Raw genomic sequence first — 21,152 nt, 5'->3', positions numbered from 1 at the left:
GTGTGTGTTCAGTGAAATCAATGTTTGTTGAGATTTACCAATAAAAATATAATCTTACTGTCATAAATGTCAAGGGAAGGGTAAACCCCTTTAAAATCTCTCCTGGCCAGTGGAAAAATCCTCTCACCCGTAAAGGGTTAAGAAGCTAAAGGTAACCTCGCTGGCACCTGACCAAAATACCAATGAGGAGACAAGATACTTTCAAAAGCTGGGAGGAGGGAGAAAAACAAAGGGTCTGTGTCTGTCTGTATGATGCTTTTGCCAGGGACAGAACAGGAATGGAGTCTTAGAACTTAGTAGGTAATCTAGCTAGCTATGTGTTAGATTATGATTTCTTTAAATGGCTGAGAGAAGAGCTGTGCTGAATAGAATGACTATTCCTGTCTGTGTGTCTTTTTTGTAACTTAAGGTTTTGCCTAGAGGGATTCTCTATGTTTTGAATCTAATTACCCTGTAAGGTATCTACTATCCTGATTTTACAGAGGTGATTCCTTTACTTCTATTAAAAGTCTTCTTGTAAGAAAACTGAATGCTTTTTCATTGTTCTAAGATCCAAGGGTTTGGGTCTGTGGTCACCTATGCAAATTGGTGAGGATTTTTACCAAACCTTCCCCAGGAAGTGGGGTGCAAGGGTTGGGAGGATTTTTGGGGGAAAGACGTGTCCAAACCACGTTTCCCAGTAAACCCAGATAAAGTTTGGTGGTGGCAGTGGAAATCCAAGGGTAAAATAATTTTGTACCTTGGGGAAGTTTTAACCTAAGCTAGTAAAAGTAAGCTTAGGAGGTTTTCATGCAGGTCCCCACATCTGTACCCTAGAGTTCAGAGTGGGGAAGGAACCTTGACACTTACCAAGCCTAATCATCATAAGCAGTTCACTGAACTCCAGTGAATTCCAACTGGATTATCTTGAAGCATCTGTTGAATTTCAGAGGCTGTTGTCTTATTTTGGTGAAATACTATACCTACCACTTTCTCCCAGAGGTATTATTTAAAAAAGGACAGTAATAAACATTGGCTCAAAGAAACCTAAGGGAGTTTCACTGAGAGTTGGGATCCTAACTTCTTCAGGCTCCTCTAAAAATATCGACCTTTCCATATTACCTTTTTTACCCTGAGTGAAATAAGGGCTTTTTTAAAAGCATGAAGGAGGGAAAAGGGGGGGAAGAGAAGAAAAAGAAGAACTAAAATAAGGCAGTGGAAAATGGAAACACTTACTAGATTTTTCTTTTGTTTTCTACTGTATTTATGTGTTTGCTTTTTAATAGTGAGTGGACAATAATGGATACAATTAACTGAGATCAACTTGTTATACTGCGTGCTTTTACATATATTCATTCTGATATTTTTTCATGGATATGTAAACATTCATAAATAAAACAGAAAAAATGTAAGCTAGTAGCATTTGAGACAACATTTTGGTTTACACTATATGGTGAAGAGACAAGACGGGTTTATCCTGGGACCAAGGTGGCAACAACAGTACAAACAATATGTGGTAGCATCATGCCGGCACTTCTTCATTAGAAAAGAAATGATATGTATTCATAAATAACATATGTAATAGGCAAGTAATAATCATATAAATCACAAACAATTGCTAAGATATTGTGTTGTTTTATTTTAGTATATTCATAAATTAAGATGCAATCAAATCAATCTATTATTCATTAATATCAAAACAGAAAAATTATAAAGTTTACATATATTTTATCTCATACACAAATCTGCAAAATAAAGATGTATATACATCAATTTACTGTATTTTTACTAATACAAGTTAACAAAAAATGTGTGCTACATACGGAAGGTATGATACATACAATGAGTAAAGTGCAGTACCAAAACTAAGCTGGTTTGGTGGTAAAGAACTAACTTATTATCATTCAAAGCTTTATTCTACCCAAAGTGTATGATGATTGTTTTGAAATATCACTAGGGTCCTAGTAACTCCAAAGTTACCAAATTACTACATGAAATGGGTTCCTATAACCAGTTTCCATCATTGATACTTTCTGCTACATGAGTTGTTTTCTCAAGTGACCCACTTTCATTAGAACTTTCTTCTAAAAGTAGTACTAAACTTGACATAGTTGTGTGAGGATCAAGTAGTTTCACAAGGGGTATTTCCACCCTTGTTTCATGAAAGATACGATTCTGTAATGTCATGGCTAACATAGAGTCCATGCCCAGTGATGCAAGTGATGTGTTCATTGTAAGATCACTCGCATTTGTACTACTGAGATAACTCACCAGTGAGGTGAAATAATCTTCAGAATTGACTGGAGATAAAGTCTGAGGGGTTCCTTTTTCAGATAGCTCAAGCTTACTGCCCAGTTCTTCTGAAATGAGTGTATGGAACCGACTTTTGAGTGATGCAAAGCAAGAAAGAACAGAACTGTTTAGCGTTCCAAAATTTAATTTTACTACAGCTTGCTGAGGGTTATTCAGAATTAAGCTTTTTTTTAGATATTCATAAATTTCATGTACCTGCAGAATATCTATGCCTTTGGATTCCAAAATATTTTGAATGTTGTTTTGATTTAGCAATAATCCAAGATTCAAGGCGCCCCAATTAATGGATTGTCCTGAAAGTCCACAATTCCTCCTGTAGTGGCAGAAAACATCCAGGAAAGAATTAGCAGCAGCATAGTTTGCTTGTGTCGAATTTCCAAGAAATGAAGTAACGGAGGAGTAACACACAAAATAGTCAAGTTCCTGCCTTCTGGTAGCTCGGTGGAGATTTATTGCCCCTGCAACTTTGGGACTTAACACTTTCTCAAAGTGAGACAGGTTCAGAGCTTCAAGATGTCCATCATGCAAAACCACGGCACTGTGGAATACACCTTTGATTGGACTCTTTGGAAAGATTGTGTCAATTGAACTGATAGCTTTCTCAACATGTGAGCTAGAAATAACATTACACTGCAAACTGACTATTCTGTTCCCTTTACACTGATTTTGCAAAGCCTTGATTTCTTCTTGCTTCTCACTGCTTGGATTGCTCCTTGAAAGTATCGCAATACAGCCCCCTCCGTTCTGGGCTATAAATTTCACAGTTTCAAATCCAAGCCCAGTAAGTCCCCCTGCCACTATGTAAACTGCATTCTGCTTAAACATTTTCTTCTGTGCTTCATATACTGGTATGTCTGAAATCCTGTTGGTCTTCCCATCCCCCTTCAGCACAGCAAGTGGGATAGATCTGCAGGTGAAATAGGAGGTCGCTGCAGTGTTTGTACTTTCAAAGTTCTCAGTTTGCTGAAAAACAGAATATGATAGGTTTTGAAATTGTTTCATTTGCATTGATTTAATCCAGCCCTGGACAGCGCTTAGGGATCGTTTCAGAGATGCTTTCTGAAAGATACTGATAAGTTTCAATACATGAACACGGATATTTTCTTGATCACTTCCAACTAGGTATCGAAAACATTCAGACCGTTGATTACCATGTACTATCACAAGGTCTTGGAGGTGGGAAAGACGGACTAGAACTTCAGTAGACATTCCATCTACTGGAGGCAGATAAACAAGGGCTTTGCACTGATTTACACGTTGCCACTGATCAGACGTAGGTGTTGCAAGTACTGTTCTCCAGCCCAATTCCCGGGCTGTCAGAGTAAGCACGTTGCACAAAACTGACTGTGGTTCAGTAGAAATAATACCTAAAGTCCCACTGTGTTTCACCTTTGGTAATGTTTGATTTAAAATTTCCCATGCTACCATAAAGTATGACACACAAGATACATTTCTAAAGCATGGAAACTTCTTGATGTTGAAACAAACTGTCCCTGGAACTTTGACTCTTGATGATGCAACAACTGGATAACATGAAGCCACCTGATCTCCCACCTTAACTTTTTTCACTTCACTGCCTACTGCAGTTACTGTGCCACTGAAGTCCAAAGCGAAAAGCTTGTGTTTGTCTATTGTATATGAATTCCAATACAACGTATTCCCAAAGTTACAGCTTGAAACGCTAACAGGAAAATAGTCTTCTGAATGGATGCATACTTTATCAATTTGAACTTCAACACTGTGATTTTCAAGCTGAGTAATGGTATTATTGGCTATTTCCGCAGATAAATCTTTCACTTGGTAAGGATCTGTAGTGTATAAAGTGAACGTCTCTGAGTTCTGAGGAGACTTTGAAGGTTGACTGTAATCCACATCTTTAAATGGTGTGCGTCTGATTTCTGAAGTGTAAATTCTCCCTTGATTGATCCAGATTTCTGGATGATCCTGTCCTTTATATTTTACAATAACATCTGCTAAGACTGAGATGTCCAGTGTACTCAAAGAGCTGATATCAATCATCTGAAATGTGATTCCTGAAACTTCTATTACGCAGGTTCTCGTCATGCCACACAAAGCAAATCCAGGGTTAAGATGATCTACATTTCTATCTGTTGTTCTGTACGTGATTATTCTAACTGAACAACTGGATTTTTTCTCTCTTAATGCCACAATAATTTGGCGATAAGCCTCACAACATTTAGCTAAATGTGCCACCACTTTGCTTGGGAACTCGTCATTTAACTTCTGAATTCCCCACATGAACAAAACTTCCTGGTAGTCTTCAAGCTCCCTTTTCATTTGATGCTGTGCAGTCATTTCTGAACTCTTCGCTTCCAGCAATGTCTCCCAATCTTCATACATAACATATCTCGACTCATTGTGTAAGTATTTTTTGAGTTGCTGAGCTATTCCAAGTTTGTCAGCAAACACAATGACTCTGGGTGCTTCCCCTAAAATTTTTATGGTCTGAGCGGGAAAAATTTCTTTCCACTTATTTTCAAACAGCAAGTCATTGTCTCTTGGAGATGTTGGCTTCATAAAAGTGATCCCAACACGTTTCAGTTCTGCCAAAACAGAGCCACGTTTATCTGTAAAGCATCCACAGACCTCTAAGTAGTTCCTAGTCGATTTGCTTGTTTTCAAATATATCATCATTTCCTCCTCCAAAGGTCTGAAAACTACAAGGCTGCCTATGCCAGAAGGAAAGCCTGCTCTGGTTTGGAAAGTTTTTGTCGTCATGACAGCTGTCATCTGTAGAAAACAGTCTAACAGCACTGGATGGATACAATAGTCAGACATCTCTTCTCTGGTCTCTCTGTTCACCTTTATGCTGGTTATAGCTTCTTTTAGCTCTTCACAGTAAAATACATCCCTTAACTGTCTGAACATGGAACCATATTGAAATCCAACCTGAGACAGTGTTTCATAAACCTCATCTGCTGTAACTACTGATTTACACCTCTGAAAGATGTCTTGAAAGGAGATGCTGTTTTCTTCCACCGCAGCTTCAGACTTCTTTGTAATTTGTCCAGATGCATAAACTGCAACTGAGGATGACAGTATTCTGAAATCTGTCACTGATTTTTGTGATGCCAATTCTATCTTTAAAACATGGGACTTCTGGTTTAAAACACATGGTGCCAAAAAATTGATATTAATCTGACAAATACTTAAAGGCACTTTCGGCCTCGAGCTACTCATCACAGACGCCAAAGCGAGCTCTACAAAAAATGCACCTGGAACTAAAGCAACACCATTGTTCTTGTGCTCATATAAATAGGGTGCTAATGCCTGGGACACTGGGCAGTTGAATTCAGTGTTGTCGTTGTTCAAACTGTAAATCAAAGGATGATTTGAGTTTACAGCTCTTCGATTTGCTTGTTGATGGATGTCCAAATAGCCCATTAGCTTCTTACGATCAAACTGATACCTGGGAAACGCTGCTGGAATACTTTGATACCCTTCACAAAAGTGATGCCAGTCAGGATTATATCCCAGTTCAAAGAGATTCCCTGCAAGAGTAAGAAGCGTCTGATATTCTTTATCAGTTTGCAAGGAGGACAAAACTCTAGTTTGTTTGCCTAGCGTTTCCATTATATACCTCTGTAATGCTCTTTCAGGGCCTATTTCAACAAACACAACATTGTCCTTTTCTCTAGCTGAAGTCACTATGGCCTGTGTGAAAGCAACAGGATCTCGAGCATGTCGGGCCCAGAACTTGCCTGTAGTGAAATCATCTGCGGAAGCAGCCTTCCCAGTCAGTGTTGAAATCACTTCAATTTCCGGCTTCTGTTTTTCCAAATGCTGTAAATGCTCCATCATCTCCTTTACTATTGGATCCATCATGTGGCTGTGGTACGCAGTTGGGACATGTAAAACATGAAGAAATATGTCTCTCTTGCTGAACAGTTGAGCTAGTTTTTTCTGAAGGGCACTCACAGCGTCTGCATCTCCAGACAAGGTACAGGAAGAAGGGCTGTTAAAAGCTGCAATGCACACCTTCCCAGAATACGGGCCGAGGGCTTCTGATACTTCTTGAACAGGGATGTTACCAACTACCAACATTCTGCCTCCGGTAACCTTCGCCTGTAACCTACTCCTGTGATAAATTACTTTGACGGCATCTTCAAGGGACAGAAACCCTCCACAATGGGCAGCAGCAATTTCTCCAACTGAATGGCCAACAGCAGCCACTGGCTTAATTCCCCAGTGTTTCAGAAGAGAAGTTAAGGCAACCTGGAGAGTAAAAAGCAATGGCTGGGCAATTTCTGGCCTTGAGAAATCCTCACATTCACTTTCTGTTAATTCCAGGAGGCTGATGGGTACATACTGCTGAAATAACATTTCTATTTCTTTACATTTGTCTCTGAATACTGCCTCTGAACTCCATAATGTCTTGCAGATCCCTTTGAAATTTACTCCATTAGCACAAAACACAAAAACTAGTTGTGGAGTCGTCTTTGATGGAGTTATTTCTGTTTTAGCTGCTAATGCAACTTGTTGCTGTAAATGTCGAAGAGAGTTTGTAACAAATGCTTGTCTGTACTTGTAATTTACATGGCTTCTTCTACAGGCAGATGTATAGGCCAGATTTGGGAGAGTTACTGAGGTGCTTATGTTTAACTGCTCAGCTGTGTCTTCCATTGTCAAGTTGAGGGATTTGCTTGAAGCCGCAGAGAGTACAAATAATTCAATCGGTCGTTTAAAAGAGGGAAGAACCTGTGTTTGCTTGAACTGTCTGACAACAACATGGGCATTGGTTCCCCCAAATCCAAAACAGTTGACACCAGCTACTCTTCCAAATTCTCTCGACTCTTCCCATTTCTCTACAGTCGTTGGAATTGATAGATTTAATTTTTCTGTATTTATGCTACTAATATCCTCTCTGTAGTGCAAAGATGGAACAATCGTTTCATGGTGCATCATTAAAAGAACTTTAATTAATGCAGCTGCCCCAGCAGCTGATTCAGCATGGCCAACATTCCCTTTAACAGAACCAATCTTTAGAACAGGCATTTCAGGAGATCTGTTATTACCAATGATGCTACCTAGGCTCTCTGCTTCTGTAGGATCTCCAGCAGGAGTTCCTGTGCCATGTGCTTCAACATACTGCACAACTGATGGGTCAACATGAGTCAGATAAATGCTGCGTAGTAACTTTTCCTGTGCTGTCTGAGATGGTCTTGTGATTGGAGTCACGGATCTGCCATTCTGATTTACTGCACTGATGTTTATAACTCCCCATATTCTGTTGTGGTCTTCTAGTGCCTGTTTCAGAAGAAGGAATTAATGTATGAGATCATTTGGAATTTTTACAATGTAAGGAAGACCACAAAAGCAAGAGCAGACAGAACATTTTCTTTTATTGTTCAGTGTACTCTTCTCTCTTACACTAGGATAAGTGCCTAAATATTTTACCCCTGGATATTAACTTCACAGTCGAAGAGTTGCATCTAAAGCTGTGAATATGTCCTCCTATAGGAGGACATATTAGAATGGGAATTACACAGTCCTGGTTACCTGGAAATCTCATTTTTGGAAGCTCTATGAAAATAAACCTACCTTTTTTAGTGGCTTCAGTAAAAGAACACCACAGCCTTCTCCCCTTCCGTAACCATTTGCCTTTTTAGTAAAGGGCTTACTCATCCCCTCGGGAGAGATCATTTTTGCTTTACTCAGAGATACGAAGGTGCGGGGATCTATAATGCAGTTCACTCCTCCACACAGAGCCGCTTCACAATCTCCTGTAGTAAAATAAATGTCTGACTGTTTTCCACCTTCTGTGCGTCTCTACAGATTTACATTAATACACTGCAGTAATATATCGAATCGCTACCATTGCCCATTAGTGATAAAATGAAAGAATTTGCAGAGAGATTATAAAAACAGAACTGACCCAGTGAAAGTTCATAGACATATTCAAACTTTCAGGCCCTGAAACCCAACAGATGGTAAAATTCTCAGTGTTTGGAAAGGGCCTGAGTAGACAGCAGCATATTAATAGGAGCCATTGAGAGAGTAAACACCTCTTGGTCTTTTATAAAAACAAAAAACATCCACCCCTTCATGAATCATGACAGTGTGATTTGGAAGAATGGCAGACATTAACAATTTAGCAGCTCCCTGAAAAACAAAGGCCTACATCTTCTATGGGTACCAAAAATCAGTGATAGTGTTTGACAGTTGCTGCTGCCTGTCACAGCTGGTATAAAGCCCTGTAACCCATACTGGTGGAACTGAGGCTGCAAACTTTAATTTTGTTCATTTTTGGTAACGGTAAAAAACAAATGCTTTTAGCCCTTACTAGCTGTGACATTAGTCAAATTCCAGTGAGACACTGCACATATATACCTTAGTAACTTAACTACAGTATCAACCCTCATTGATTTGCTTATTTACTTTTCGTCCCAGTACCTTGTTTAACTGCTTGTGAAGCATAATGCAAAGCAAAAAGAAACGATGAGCATGCAGTATCGATGGAAAGTGATGGTCCAGTCAGATTAAAAGTGTATGAAATCCTGTTAGCAGCTATGCTTACTGCTACCCCAGTTCCATCATAATGATTTATTTCAGTTACTGCTCTGCTTGTTATGATCTCATAGTCTCGATTCATAAGACCTGTAAAAACAGCAGATGTTTCATGTTAACATGAGGGATTAAAATAGATCATCAGATCCAAACCTAGTGGTGTTCTTTGCTCTCCTAGTTTTATCCTGTGCCACCCAACATCAGCACCTAGAGTGAAATCCTGGCTGTATTGAAGTCAATGGCAAAACTCCCATTGACTTCAGTGGGGCCAGGATTTCACTCCTTATCTACATATTTGACACTTGAAATTTGTCTAAAGGTATTAAATGACATGAAGGCCTTGTCTGCAAGAGAAAGTTGCACAGGTCTAACTAAAGGTGTGATTCTAAATTGATTCAGTTAAACTGGGACAAACCCCTATTTTGATTTAACTTAAACAGATTCCTAATTAACCTAAACTAAACCAAAATGAGCCTGGGTTAAAACTAAAACAGAGTCCATGGAACCTTTTGCACTATTTTAACTGAATGGGTTTTAAAATCACACCTTTAGTGAAACCAGCACAACTTGCTTGGGTAGCCCAGGCCTTAGTGCTCGATATTGACACAGCCCTCTGCAGCTGAGCAGGGCAGTGAGGCCATATAAGAACCATCTCCATCCCATGTGGCCATGCAGGGCTTAGCTGGCTTATGAGACATTGGGTTGAGTGAGGCAAGAGGAGGAGCTGCACTCCCAATAGACTTCCTGTGAGCAGACAGGTGAGGGGAAAGGGGCCGTGTTACTGAATCTGTGGGCATGCAGCCCTGCAGTGGGAGGAGCTGGACCAGTCCAGCTGGAGCACCAGGAGCTGGAGGCACAAAGGCTGCCAGAGTCGTCAGGAGTGCAAGGGAAGCATCCACAGCGCTACCTCCATCCGGAGAGCACACTGTCCACCCCCTCCTTAGCCAGGCAGTGCTGTTTGTGATTTAGACTTAGGGTATCATTTATGTAACAATGAACAATACAATTAATTCATTAGACAATGTGAACTGTACATAACATACACCATTCAGCATTGTTCAGAGCATGGTAGCTTTAGATATTCCATCATTAGATGAATAAAGTTAGATAACTATGTAAAGTATATGAAAATGTGTACTATTTTCCAAGATGCTAAATTTATGAATTGGTTCACCACTAGCCTGCTAGCTTACCAACAAAAACCCCTGTTTTGCTGCCACTGGCATGTTCCATCGTGACTCCTGCATCCTCCAGTGCTCTGTACGTGCATTCCAGGAGTAACTTTTGTTGAGGATCCATGCGCTCAGCTTCCAGATCATTAATTCCAAACAGCTTGTTGTCAAATGTGTTAAATCTAAGACATACAAATCAGGAAATGGCATGAGATTCTTATAAGGAAGCTAGGGAAATGTGGTCTAGGTGAAATTACTATAAGGTGGGTGAATAACTGGTTGAAAGAGTGTAATCCAAGAGTAGTTAGCAATGGTTTGCTATCAAACTGGGACAACATATCTAGTGGGGTCCCATGTAGGTCAGTGCTGGGTCCGGTACTATTCAATATTTTCATTAATGATTTGCATAATGAAGTGGCAAGTATGCTTATGAAATTTGTGGATGACACCAAGCTGGGAGGAGCTGTAAGCACTCTGAAGGACAGGATTAGAATTCAAAACACCTTGATAAATTATAGGATGGGTCTGAAATGAACAAGATTAAATTCAGTAAAGGCAAGTGCAAAGTCCTGCACTTAGGAAAAAAAAACAAATGTACAACTACAAAATGGGGAATAACTGACTAGATGGTAGTACTGCTGAAAAGCATCTGGGAATTATCGTGGATCACAAATTTAATATGAGTCAACAATGTGAAGCAGTTGTGAAAAAAGCGAATATCATTTTACGGTGTATTAACATGAGTATGCATCACACATGAAGTAATTGCCCTGCTTTACTTGCCAACTTTCTAACTCTAAACATAGTTAAACTCTGGAATAGGGTTCCAATGGAGGTTGTGAAACCCCCATTACCGAGGTTATTAAGAACAGGTTAGACAAATACCTATCATGAATGATATAGGTTTACTCGGTCCTGCCTCAGTGCCGGGGACGGGACTTGATGATTTCTCAAGGTCCCTTCCAGCCTTACATTTTTATGATTCTATGATATTTGCAGCATGCACTATGAGAGAGTTTATTGTGTTGCATAGTCAATTGTGATTAAATGACAAGCCAAACCTCTGTATCCCTCCAGGAAAATTTCACATCAGAAACTAGCATGCCAGTTAAGCTACAAATGTACAAAGTACAAATGTGACCATAATGTAATTAAATGTAATATCCTTGTAGCAGGGAAAATTACAAAGGAAGCTAGTTAAAGAGAAATTAAAAGAAACGGTCATAAGAATAGGTTTCAGAGTAGCAGCTGTGTTAGTCTGTATCCACAAAAAGAAAAGGAGTACTTGTGGCACCTTAGAGACGAACAAATTTATTTGAGCATAAGCTTTCGTGAGCTACTGCGCACTTCATTGGATGATGTGAGCTGTAGCTCATGAAAGCTTATGCTCAAATAAATTTGTTCGTCTCTAAGGTGCCACAAGTACTCCTTTTCTTTTTGTCATAAGAATGAAACGCCTGCAAACACCATAATAAAGGTTCACACTAAATGTATATCCAAAATTTTAGAAAAGTAAGAGGACCAAAAAAATGCCACCATGACAAAAAGAGGTGGTTAGAAGAAAAATGATATCTTTTAAAAAGGGGAAGTCAAATCTTACTGAGGAAAACAGAAAGGAGCATAAACTCTGGCAAGTCAAGTAAAAGTATAATGAGGGAGGCCAAAAAAGAATTTGAAGAGCAACTAGCAAAAGACACAAAAACTAACAGCAAAAAAATTTTTAAGTACATCAGAAGCAGGAAGCCTCCAAAACAATCAGTGGGGCCACAGGATGATTGAGGTGCTAACGGAGCATTAAAGTAAGACTAGACCATTGTGGAGAAGTTAAATGAATTCTTTGCATTGGTCTTCACGGCAGAGGATTTGAGGGAGATTCCCACACCTGAGTCATTCTTTTTAAGTGACAAATCTGAGGAATTGTACCAGATTGAGGTGTCAGAAGAGGAGGGTTTGGAACAAACTGATAAATTAGAAAGTAATACATCACCAGGACCAGATGGTATTCACCCAGGAGTTCTGAAAGAACCCAGATATGAAATTGCAGAACTACTAACTGTGGTATGTAACCTATCACTTAAACAAGCTTCTGTACCAGATGACTGGAGGACAGGAAACAGAATGCTGATTTTTAAAAAAAGGCTCTAGAAGTGATCCTGGAAATGAAAGGCCAGTAAGCTTAACTTCAGTATCAGGCAAATTGGTTGAAACTATAGAAAAGGACAAAATCATGAGACACATAGATGAACAAGGTATGTTGGGAAAGATTGAGCATGGCTTTTGTAAAGGGAAATCATGCCTCATCAATTTATTATAATTCTTTGAGGGAGTTTAGTAGGAAGTGGACAAGGATGAGCCAGAAACCCTTTGACAAGATGTCACACCAAAGGCTCTTAAGCAAAGTAAGCAGTCATGAGATAAGAAGGAAGGTCCTCTCATGTATCAGTAATTTGTTAAACGATTGGAAACAAAGAGTAAGACTAACGGGTCAGTTTTCACAGTGGAGAGAGGTTAATAGCAGGGATTCCGAGGATATGTACTAGGAACCGTGCTGTTCAATATATTCATAAATGAGCTGTAAAAGGGGATAAATAGTGAGGTGGCAAAGTTTGCAGACAATACAAAATTACTCAAGATACTTGAGTACAAAGCTGTCTGAAGAATTACAAAGGGGTCTCACAAAACTGGGCGACTGGGCAACAAAATGGCAGGTGAAGTTCAATGTTGACTAGTGCAAAGTAATGCACATTAGAACACCGAATCCCAACTATACATACAAAAAGGTGGAATCTAAAGTAGCTGTTACCACTCAAGAAAGATCTTAGAGGTATCATGAATAGTTCTCTGAAAACATCCACTCAATGTGCAGCAGCAGTAAAAAAACCTAACAGAATGTTAGGATCCATTAGGAAAGGGAAAAATATTGACAAGAAATATCGTAATGCCACTATATAAACCCATGGTATGCCCACAACTTGAATACTGTGTGCAGTTCTGGTCGACCCATCTCAAAAAAATATATATTAGAACTGGAAAAGTACTGAGGGGGCAACAAAAATGATTAGGGGCATGGACCAGCTTCTATATGAGGAGAGACTAAAAAGACTAGGAATGTTAGGGTGACCAGATGACAAGAACAAAATATCGGGACACATGGGGGGGCAGCCACAGGCTCACCCACCCCACCCCCAGGGCCAGCTCTAGGATTTTTGCCGCCCCAAGCAAAAAAAAAAGCTGGAGTGCCACTGAAGCAAAATATCAGGACAAATGGCGTCCCGACCATACATTGGTCGGGACATGGGACAAACAACTAAATATCAGGACAGTCCCGAACATCTGGTCACTCTAGGGAATGTTCGTCTTAGAAAAGGGATGACTAAGGAGGAATATGATAGTGATCTATAAAATCTTGAATTGTGTGGAGAAAGTGAATAAGGAAGCATTGTTTACTCATTCACATAACACAAGAACCAGGGATAACCCAATGAAATGAATAGGCAGAAGGTTTAAAAGAAACATAAGGAAGTACTTCTTCACACAATGCACAGTTAACTTATGGAACTCATTGCCCGGGGCGTAGTTGAAGGTGAAGATTATAACTGGGTTGAAAAAAGAATTAAATAAGTTCATGGTCCATCAAAGGCTATTAGTGAAGATTGTCTTGGTGTTCCTAGTCCTCCGACTCCTAGAAGCTGGGACAGGACGACAGGGGATGGATCACTCAAATTTGCCCTGTTCTGTTCATTCCCTCTGAAGCATCTGGCACCAGTCACTGTCAGAAGACAGGATACTGGGCTAGATGAATCATTGGTCTGACCCAGCCTGGCTGTTCTTATGTTGTTCTTCTATCTATGTTAAGCACTATCTCCAAAAATATTTATCTTTACAACAGTATATTTACCAAATAGCCAGAGGGATTCACTAAAAAACCAACTATATAAAGAATTGAAATAAATAATGGAAGAAAAAAATATTAAGAGAAAAATATTTTTTAAAATGTTATACCACTAACCTAGAGAAATAAGATTATTATTCACATTTATAAATAATAATAATATATAACTATATAAAAATTAGCTATCAATATAGCACTGTCAGGTTTCACAATAAAAGTGGTTCGAAAAGTTCCAGTGAAACTTTTTTTTAGTCAGAAATCGCTGATTTGTGAAAATCAAAATGATCTGCAGAGACAGTTTGGTACCAATGAAGTTCCAATGGAACCCGGGCAGAGGATTCCTAGGGTGTCCCATAGAGTCAAGCTCCACTGCCCTGTTTTTTTAGAAAAAACATGAATGGAAACAGTTTGATTTTTCCAAAACAGAAAATTTCAGAATTTCAGACTTTTTGAAATGTCAGCATTTCCTGTGGAATGGAAATTCTGAGTTTCAACCAGCTCATCTTATGAACAAGGGGCCAGATTCTCAGATGGTGTACATTTTGGTAGCTCTTTTCAAGCCAATGCTAATCACTTCACTGGGAACAGGATTACATTTTAACATCTAATGTAAGAAATTTGACTAATGGTTTAGGAGCATGGAAACAGGCTTACCCATCAAGAAGTGCAGCTCGCGTCGTGCATATTTTTCCTGGTTTGTTATCATCTGGATCATACCATTCTCTGGTATTGAATCTTTCTGGGGTTATTTCTACGGTACAGTTTCTGCCCTCCACCAGTACTTTCCAGAAATTTTCAATTCCTTCTCCTGTTGCATCAATATATTTTAAAACTAGATTAAATGTTTTTCCCCCTCAACAGCACATACCAACATAGAAACCCTCCTAGATCTACCTTGTAAAAGTAAAATTTTATATCGTCTTTTTTTTAAAAATGACTGGAGATAAGGAAATGTAAATTCCGCAGTGACAAGGAATTTAAAGTTCTGCAAATAAACGGTGTTTCTGTTACTTCTTGCATGCCAAGTATTTACAAAATAACAAAACAAAAAAGCAAACCCCACAAAATCCTGTTGTCTCCATTTTGAGAAGCGTTGGGATTTTTTCATAGCTATTAATGACCTAGCTATTTTCCTAGCTATTAATGGCATCAGAGACATTCACGTCTGCAATGAAGCATATACAATATATACCGATCACAATTCAATATTTATCAGTGTGCACAAACTACCTGCTTTCCTGCATCATGGTATGTGTAATCCTGTCCACTGTTGTGTTGACATAAGTTAACTTCACTGAAGTCAATGGCATTTACACAGATGTAAAACTGTTGTGATGTGGCCTGTTACTGTTCGTTGTAATGTACAGTCTTTGTTCTTTTCAAAGGCAAATTTCACGTTCATACACTAGGTTACACTGTCTGGTTTGTTTCTAGAAATATAGGTCCTTGGTGTTTTATTGGGGGTAGAGGTCAAGTTTTATCTTCCCAGAAATAGAGCTGCAGTTGCACAGAGATGATCTGTAAAGGGTTTAGTTGTCTTTTCACTGACTGCACGGTGCTTTCCATCTCTTGAGGGCTAATAAAACGATAGGCTGCACAGGTAGTGACTCCTCTAGTGACACTTCCCACTGTAAGCCTCTATTGTCAGTTATTTATAACTTTGCCCATGTTTTGTCGCTTAGGCTGCTGGTGTACTAAGACCACAACCTATCATCCTGATCAATATTTCTCACTGTTTCCTTTTACTCCCCCGTCTGTCTGTATCCATCTGTTGTTTCTTGTCTTATACTTAGATTGTAGCCTCCTTGGGGCAGGGACTGCCTTGTTATTCTGTGTTTGTACAGTGCCTAGCACAATGGGATCCTGGTCCATGACTGGGCTCCTAGGCGCTACAATAATACAAATAACAATCATGTAAAATCTTATAATCATTTAATTGAGAAGCTCTTGAACCTCAATGCTTTGGAGAAAGGACTTGAAATTAGACACCATGGTCACTCTGGAGACAGGTATGTGCCTTTTCCCATCCCCGTGAAAATTTGCCCCAAACTTGGCCAAAGTATAACCTTCTGAAAAATCTCAGTTTGCACATGCTCAGTAGGGGTTTGTTAGAATTTGGCAACTAAATTCTCTGAAGATTCCATTTACACATGAGCATGTTCCACCTCCTGCATATGCCAGGGGTGGCCAAATGTACTGACCCTCCGAGCCACATACAACAATCTTCAGAAGTTCAAGAGCCAGGTGTGCCTGCCAGGGCTCGGGGCTTCTGCCCTGCAGGAGTCACCTGCCAGGGCTCGGGGCCGCAGCCCCATTCCTGCTGAAGCCCTGAGCCTGGCAGGAGCACCCCACGGGGTTGAAGTCTCAAGGCCCCCCTCCCCTCTGGACAGAAGCCCCTATCCCACCACCCTGTTGCAAGGCAGAGGTCTCGAGTGCCTCCCCCACCCCAGTCTGCTAGGTGAAGAATGTGGGGGGGCTCCGCGAGCCGTACTTTAACTATAAAAGAGCTGCATGTGGCTCGCGAGCCATAGTTTGGCCACCCTGGCATATGCGCTATCCCTGCCAAGTGACTGAGCATGCTCCAATCCTGGGATGCAAGAATGAGCAGAACTTCCCCTGCAATTGCTGCTTCTGGCTGCTGCAGACCTGTAAAGAGATTGTCTTTCTTCTGTGCTCAATGCTCCCACTTCTGGTGGCCAGGCAGCAAGGAGAAAGAGAAAACAGCCTGACTTGAATGCAGAGGAATGGGAAGTGGGGTGGAAGAGATGGAGGGCAGGGAAGGAAGGCAGTTAAGAGCTAGGAGTGGGGGGACAGGGGCAGGAGCAGTGGCAGGGGGTCAGAAGATGAGGGAGAAAAGAACAAAGGGGGGGTGCAGGAGCCAGGGATGAGAGTATAGAAGTGAGAGGAAAGAAGCGGAAGAATCTGTATGGGGCGGGGGATGGACATGCAGGAGCCAAGGGATAGCAGAGGGGGAGGAGACAGGTGCACAAACTGGGAGTGGGGGATGGGAATGGGACGGGAAGAGGGGCAGAAGGATCCATAACCACTAGAGAACATTTCCCTAAAGAAACTGGATTTGAACCTATTACTCCTGAGTCTCAACATTACTTTGCTGTATCACAAATAGCTGTGAAACCCACTGGCAAAGTGTGTATGTCTCATTCTCCTGTAGTGACAAATCCACCTAGATTAAGATACCAGCCTTCTAGTGCTCTCAAGTACTCCATAAATCTAGTATAGTTTATAAAGTTCTGCCATACCTCAAGTTGCCAGAACAGTTTGTGTATGAGAGAAAGAATAATGTCAAACCCTGATAATATGTAATAAAACAACCACGTTATCTGAAAGCTGACACATACTTCTTGGTTGCTGCATGACCTTGTCCAGTAATCCCCACAGATCTCAGATTTTCAGGAGTATTTCTGTTCCTCTAATAGCTACAGAATAACACCACCACATTCTTTTCAGTTAGCAGCTTACAGGAAAATGCAGACTCAGGATAAAGCATGGATCTCAGTGGGTTGAACCTGCTTACCCCGGGTCTCAATATGGCCTGTAGCCTACAAATGACCCCACTTTTTAGTCCAGGTGAACAGTTCTTTGCAGTGTTTTAACTGTGTTGGTCCCAGGATATCAGAGAGATAAGGTGGGTGAGATATATTTTATTGGACCAACTTCCAGTGGTGAAAGAGCCAAGCTTTCAAGCTACACAGAGCTCTGAACTGAACTCTTGACAGTCATGTTAAAAAACTCATGAGTTTTACAAGGTGTTCTTAAATAACATTTTGGGTTAGGTTTGCTCTAAATATCAAAGCAATGAAAATCTGCCTCATGTTTACCGGTGCGAAGAAACAATTAGTAGAGATTGGGTCCCATCCTGCTGTGATGGAGGTAGAAGCCAGGAGAACAGAGAGGAATGTGTACTCACAGAGGTTAATGCTTTGGGCCTAATCAAAGCCAATATAGTCAATGGGAGAATTCCTGGTAACTTCAATGGGCTTAGGATCAAGCCTTTTATTTGTCATAAACAGGAAGTAACACAGTCAGTCACACTACTTCCTGGAGCAGTGAGACTTACAGTATTAACTTCTAAATGTCTTCTCTGAACTTAAAACATCAGGGAGTGTTCCAAATCTAAACCCAGATCCTCATTTTGTAGTTTGAACCTACTAATAATGCCATCCCTTCCATATATTACTACATATTGCACAGTAGTGCAAACTTACTGTAGATATCTTATCACATAGTAAAACAAAGAGGGGATTGAATGATAGCACTCTTCAATACTCTATCAGTATTGTGATTTGTATTTATTCAAAACTTACCTCCGGGAAAATTGCATCCTATTCCCACAATGGCAATTTCATCTCCAGTCGCTGTCATTTTTTCAAATCTATTCTTAAACTGCAAAATATACTTTTAGATGTCACATGATTCAAATGAAAGTATATTTCTCTCATTAAATAAATATTCTTGCAGAAGCTGAACTTGCCATAATCACACACATCCAGCCAAAGCTTGATTAATCTCGAGCATTCTGTGTGGGCTGTGTGGGATTCATACCCCCAAATGGTGACCAGATTGCTACTATCCCCGTCTGTCTGATAGTAGACTTTTTTGCAACTGAATTACACCAGTGTAGAGCCAGAGAAACCTCACTGTCTACAGTGGAATTATTTCAAATTGACACTGGTGTAACTGAGATCAGACTCTGCTGTTTTAGGTCCCTGTAGGTTGTTTATAGTTAGTTTCCGATGTTTCCTTTTTTCTTATGTTTAAAAGTTTAAAAATTAACTTAATACACTCACTCATGCTGAGTAGCCCCACAAATAGTCACATTGCTACTGTTGTGTAAGGTGCTACCCTTGAGGAAGGGGGTCAGAATGTGGCCCTCCAGAAGTAAAAATCTGTCTTTATTTGTGTCTTAAATATTGTTTTCTTCATATTCTTTCAATAATTGCCCCCTTATGAAGCCTGGGCATGCTCTCTCAGGAAACAGAGAGAGACTTTACAATCACAAAAATGGTAAATGTTTTGTTGGTTTTGGTTTATAGAATATTCTATAAAAATCTGGCTTCAATTTTTTGATCCAGTTGAGTTATATCATTTTTAACCTAAAGCTGGAAATCCTAGTATAGACACTAACACAAAGATACTTATCACTGATTGTTGTTGTTAAACTAGAACCTATGTAGTGTATAAACAATTCCAACGGAAAAATAACAGTCACAATTAAACATAACATATTTCAAATTAAATAGCATTCTTCTCTCTTAAATGAGATATGTTGTTTTTACCTTGTTTCATTTCTCCTGAATGGTGTTAAATGCTGATTTTGTTGAAAGCCTTTATATAGTCATCTGAGAAGTTTCAAATTCAACTAACCTCAGTAAAATGGGGTAAAGAAATGTTAACACACTTTAAGGAAGAAGAAACCAAATGAATAACTGGAATAGGGAGTGACCTTGACTGAAGTTCCAACCATTTTCTATAAGTGGAATGTTCTTACACTGGTAAATATGGATTAATTCATGTTTTACAGTGACTAAAATATCAGATTGCTAAAATACATAATAAAGTCCACATATTATCAAATGATGCTTTTGCAGTAATTAGTGTCCTAAATAGGAGATATTATCCTCACATTAAACTAACCCTCAAAGTGCTCTGAACTTAACAAATCAGCTAAGCACAACTGTTTTCAAAGTAATGGATCGAAGGTGTCTGCCCTTTATCTCAATAAATCTCAGATATTATTTAAAGACATAACTTTTTATTTTATTTAAAGTGAATTTTGTGATGTGATGTTACACCACCGTGCATTCAGCTCTGGTGGCTATAAAGACCTACACACAAGTTACAAATATAGTTATACTCACATCCTCCTAGATAGTGTTAGGGTCTGATGGGTCTCTCCTGTATTGATCATCAGTAGAGGGATGGTTGCTGTTGGAGTTTCCCATAAGAAGCTCAATTTTCCTGCTCTGGGCACCCCTTTTTATAATGTGATCCTGACTATATGTCATCAGTATTTACATACACCCTGCACCCTGTGGTTAGGGCATGTATTAGAAAAATGTGACTACTGGGTATTATGCAACCAAAAAATTAACCTTACTGATAATTGTGCCACAATATCACCCATTGGTACATCTTTTCCCATAATCTTACTTATGTCGCATTTCTTATCTCCAAGGCCTAAAATAGCTCAGCTAAAATCTTGCAGACCTCAGTCTACAAGCCTTGTGTTTCAGTCCTAATTACTTAGATACCTAATACATAATTATCCCTTCTAACTACTGATCAATTTTATACTTCTATAATTCTACAACTTCTCTTTTTTTTCAATACACAAAAGGTGTTTGCTTATTTGCTTTTACGTTATATTTAAGAACAAGTTTCTTACATATTACTATTTTCATCTTTTGATAAAATTTGTTATGAGTGGTTGGAAGAAATATTTGACCAACTAATTTTATTTTATTATTTTTAAATAATGCACATACTTTCTTCCAATGGAAAATACTTTCACAATACAAACTTTCACTTATCCTTCATTGCCCAATTTATACAGACTTGACATATGACTCTGTGCCACCGGACTCCTCGTTTTTCTGTACTTTATGTATTTTCAAAATTGTACTATTAGTCCACACGGAAAACAATGTTTTATCCCAAGTCTTTTTTATAAATTGTCCTTGTGCTGGTTGATAATTCCATTAGAAGAAAATCTCAGTTGAAAAGCGTTGATCTTTCAGTCCTTGATCTGGTTTTATTCGTTCTTGCGTCCAGATCGCTGTTATAATTGCATCCTGAGAAATAGGCAAGCAGGAGTTCAATCCCAACATAAAATCCTGATTTTCCTTGACTAGTCTTGTTTTTTGTTGTATTGGAACCAGTCTGTTGTTCAGTATGAAGTGCAGTATTAAGACATCAATATTCTTAAAACGTATTTTTTTCTTTTCCTGCTACTGGACTGGCTCTCTCTGATCCTCTACTTCCTCTTTTGTAGTCAATGTCTCCGGTTCCTCTGTCTGTGGAGAAATATTTCTTTTACGGTACAACTTTAATTCTATCATGCTAATCATGTTATTTACCTTTTGTGAGTTTGTGTGTGTTATTCTGATTCTGTATACCGAGGAACTGAGTTTATTCATTGGTTACATAAATTGTGTTCTGGTACAGCATATGATAGGAGCATCACCTGATCTCCAATTTTTCCAAGTATTCTCTTTTTGCCTTCTGTTTGGATTTTCCCTATTTAATAG

General features: G+C 39.4%; 1 protein-coding gene across 1 annotated transcript; it reads right to left on the bottom strand.

Moving 5' to 3' along the window:
- Window positions 1-1,747: 1,747 nt before the first annotated feature.
- Window positions 1,748-19,460, bottom strand: LOC140907724 (phthioceranic/hydroxyphthioceranic acid synthase). Its single transcript, XM_073334338.1, has 7 exons — window positions 19,182-19,460; window positions 18,210-18,288; window positions 14,539-14,692; window positions 10,014-10,174; window positions 8,707-8,910; window positions 7,855-8,036; window positions 1,748-7,560 (listed from the first exon to the last, which is right to left on the bottom strand). The coding sequence occupies exons 2-7, from the start codon at window positions 18,265-18,267 to the stop codon at window positions 1,984-1,986; spliced, it is 6,336 nt and encodes a 2,111-aa protein (XP_073190439.1). The 5' UTR covers window positions 18,268-18,288; window positions 19,182-19,460; the 3' UTR covers window positions 1,748-1,983.
- Window positions 19,461-21,152: the final 1,692 nt, after the last annotated feature.

Source organism: Lepidochelys kempii, chromosome 2 (genome assembly GCF_965140285.1).
Source record: "Lepidochelys kempii isolate rLepKem1 chromosome 2, rLepKem1.hap1, whole genome shotgun sequence".
Classification (NCBI taxonomy): Eukaryota; Metazoa; Chordata; order Testudines; family Cheloniidae; genus Lepidochelys; species Lepidochelys kempii.
The sequence above is the reverse complement of the archived record's forward strand: the minus strand, read 5'-3'. Positions and strand labels throughout refer to the sequence as shown.

Excerpts from the sequence above, each read along its gene's own strand:
- LOC140907724 (XM_073334338.1), bottom strand. The coding sequence starts at position 18,267 with ATGACAGCGACTGGAGATGAAATTGCCATTGTGGGAATAGGATGCAAT. Across the intron at positions 14,693-18,209 it reads AGGATGCAATTTTCCCGGAG|GAGAAGGAATTGAAAATTTC; the intron begins GTAAGTTTTGAA and ends TTGATGCAACAG. Across the intron at positions 8,911-10,013 it reads CAAAACAGGGGTTTTTGTTG|GTCTTATGAATCGAGACTAT; the intron begins GTAAGCTAGCAG and ends CTGTTTTTACAG.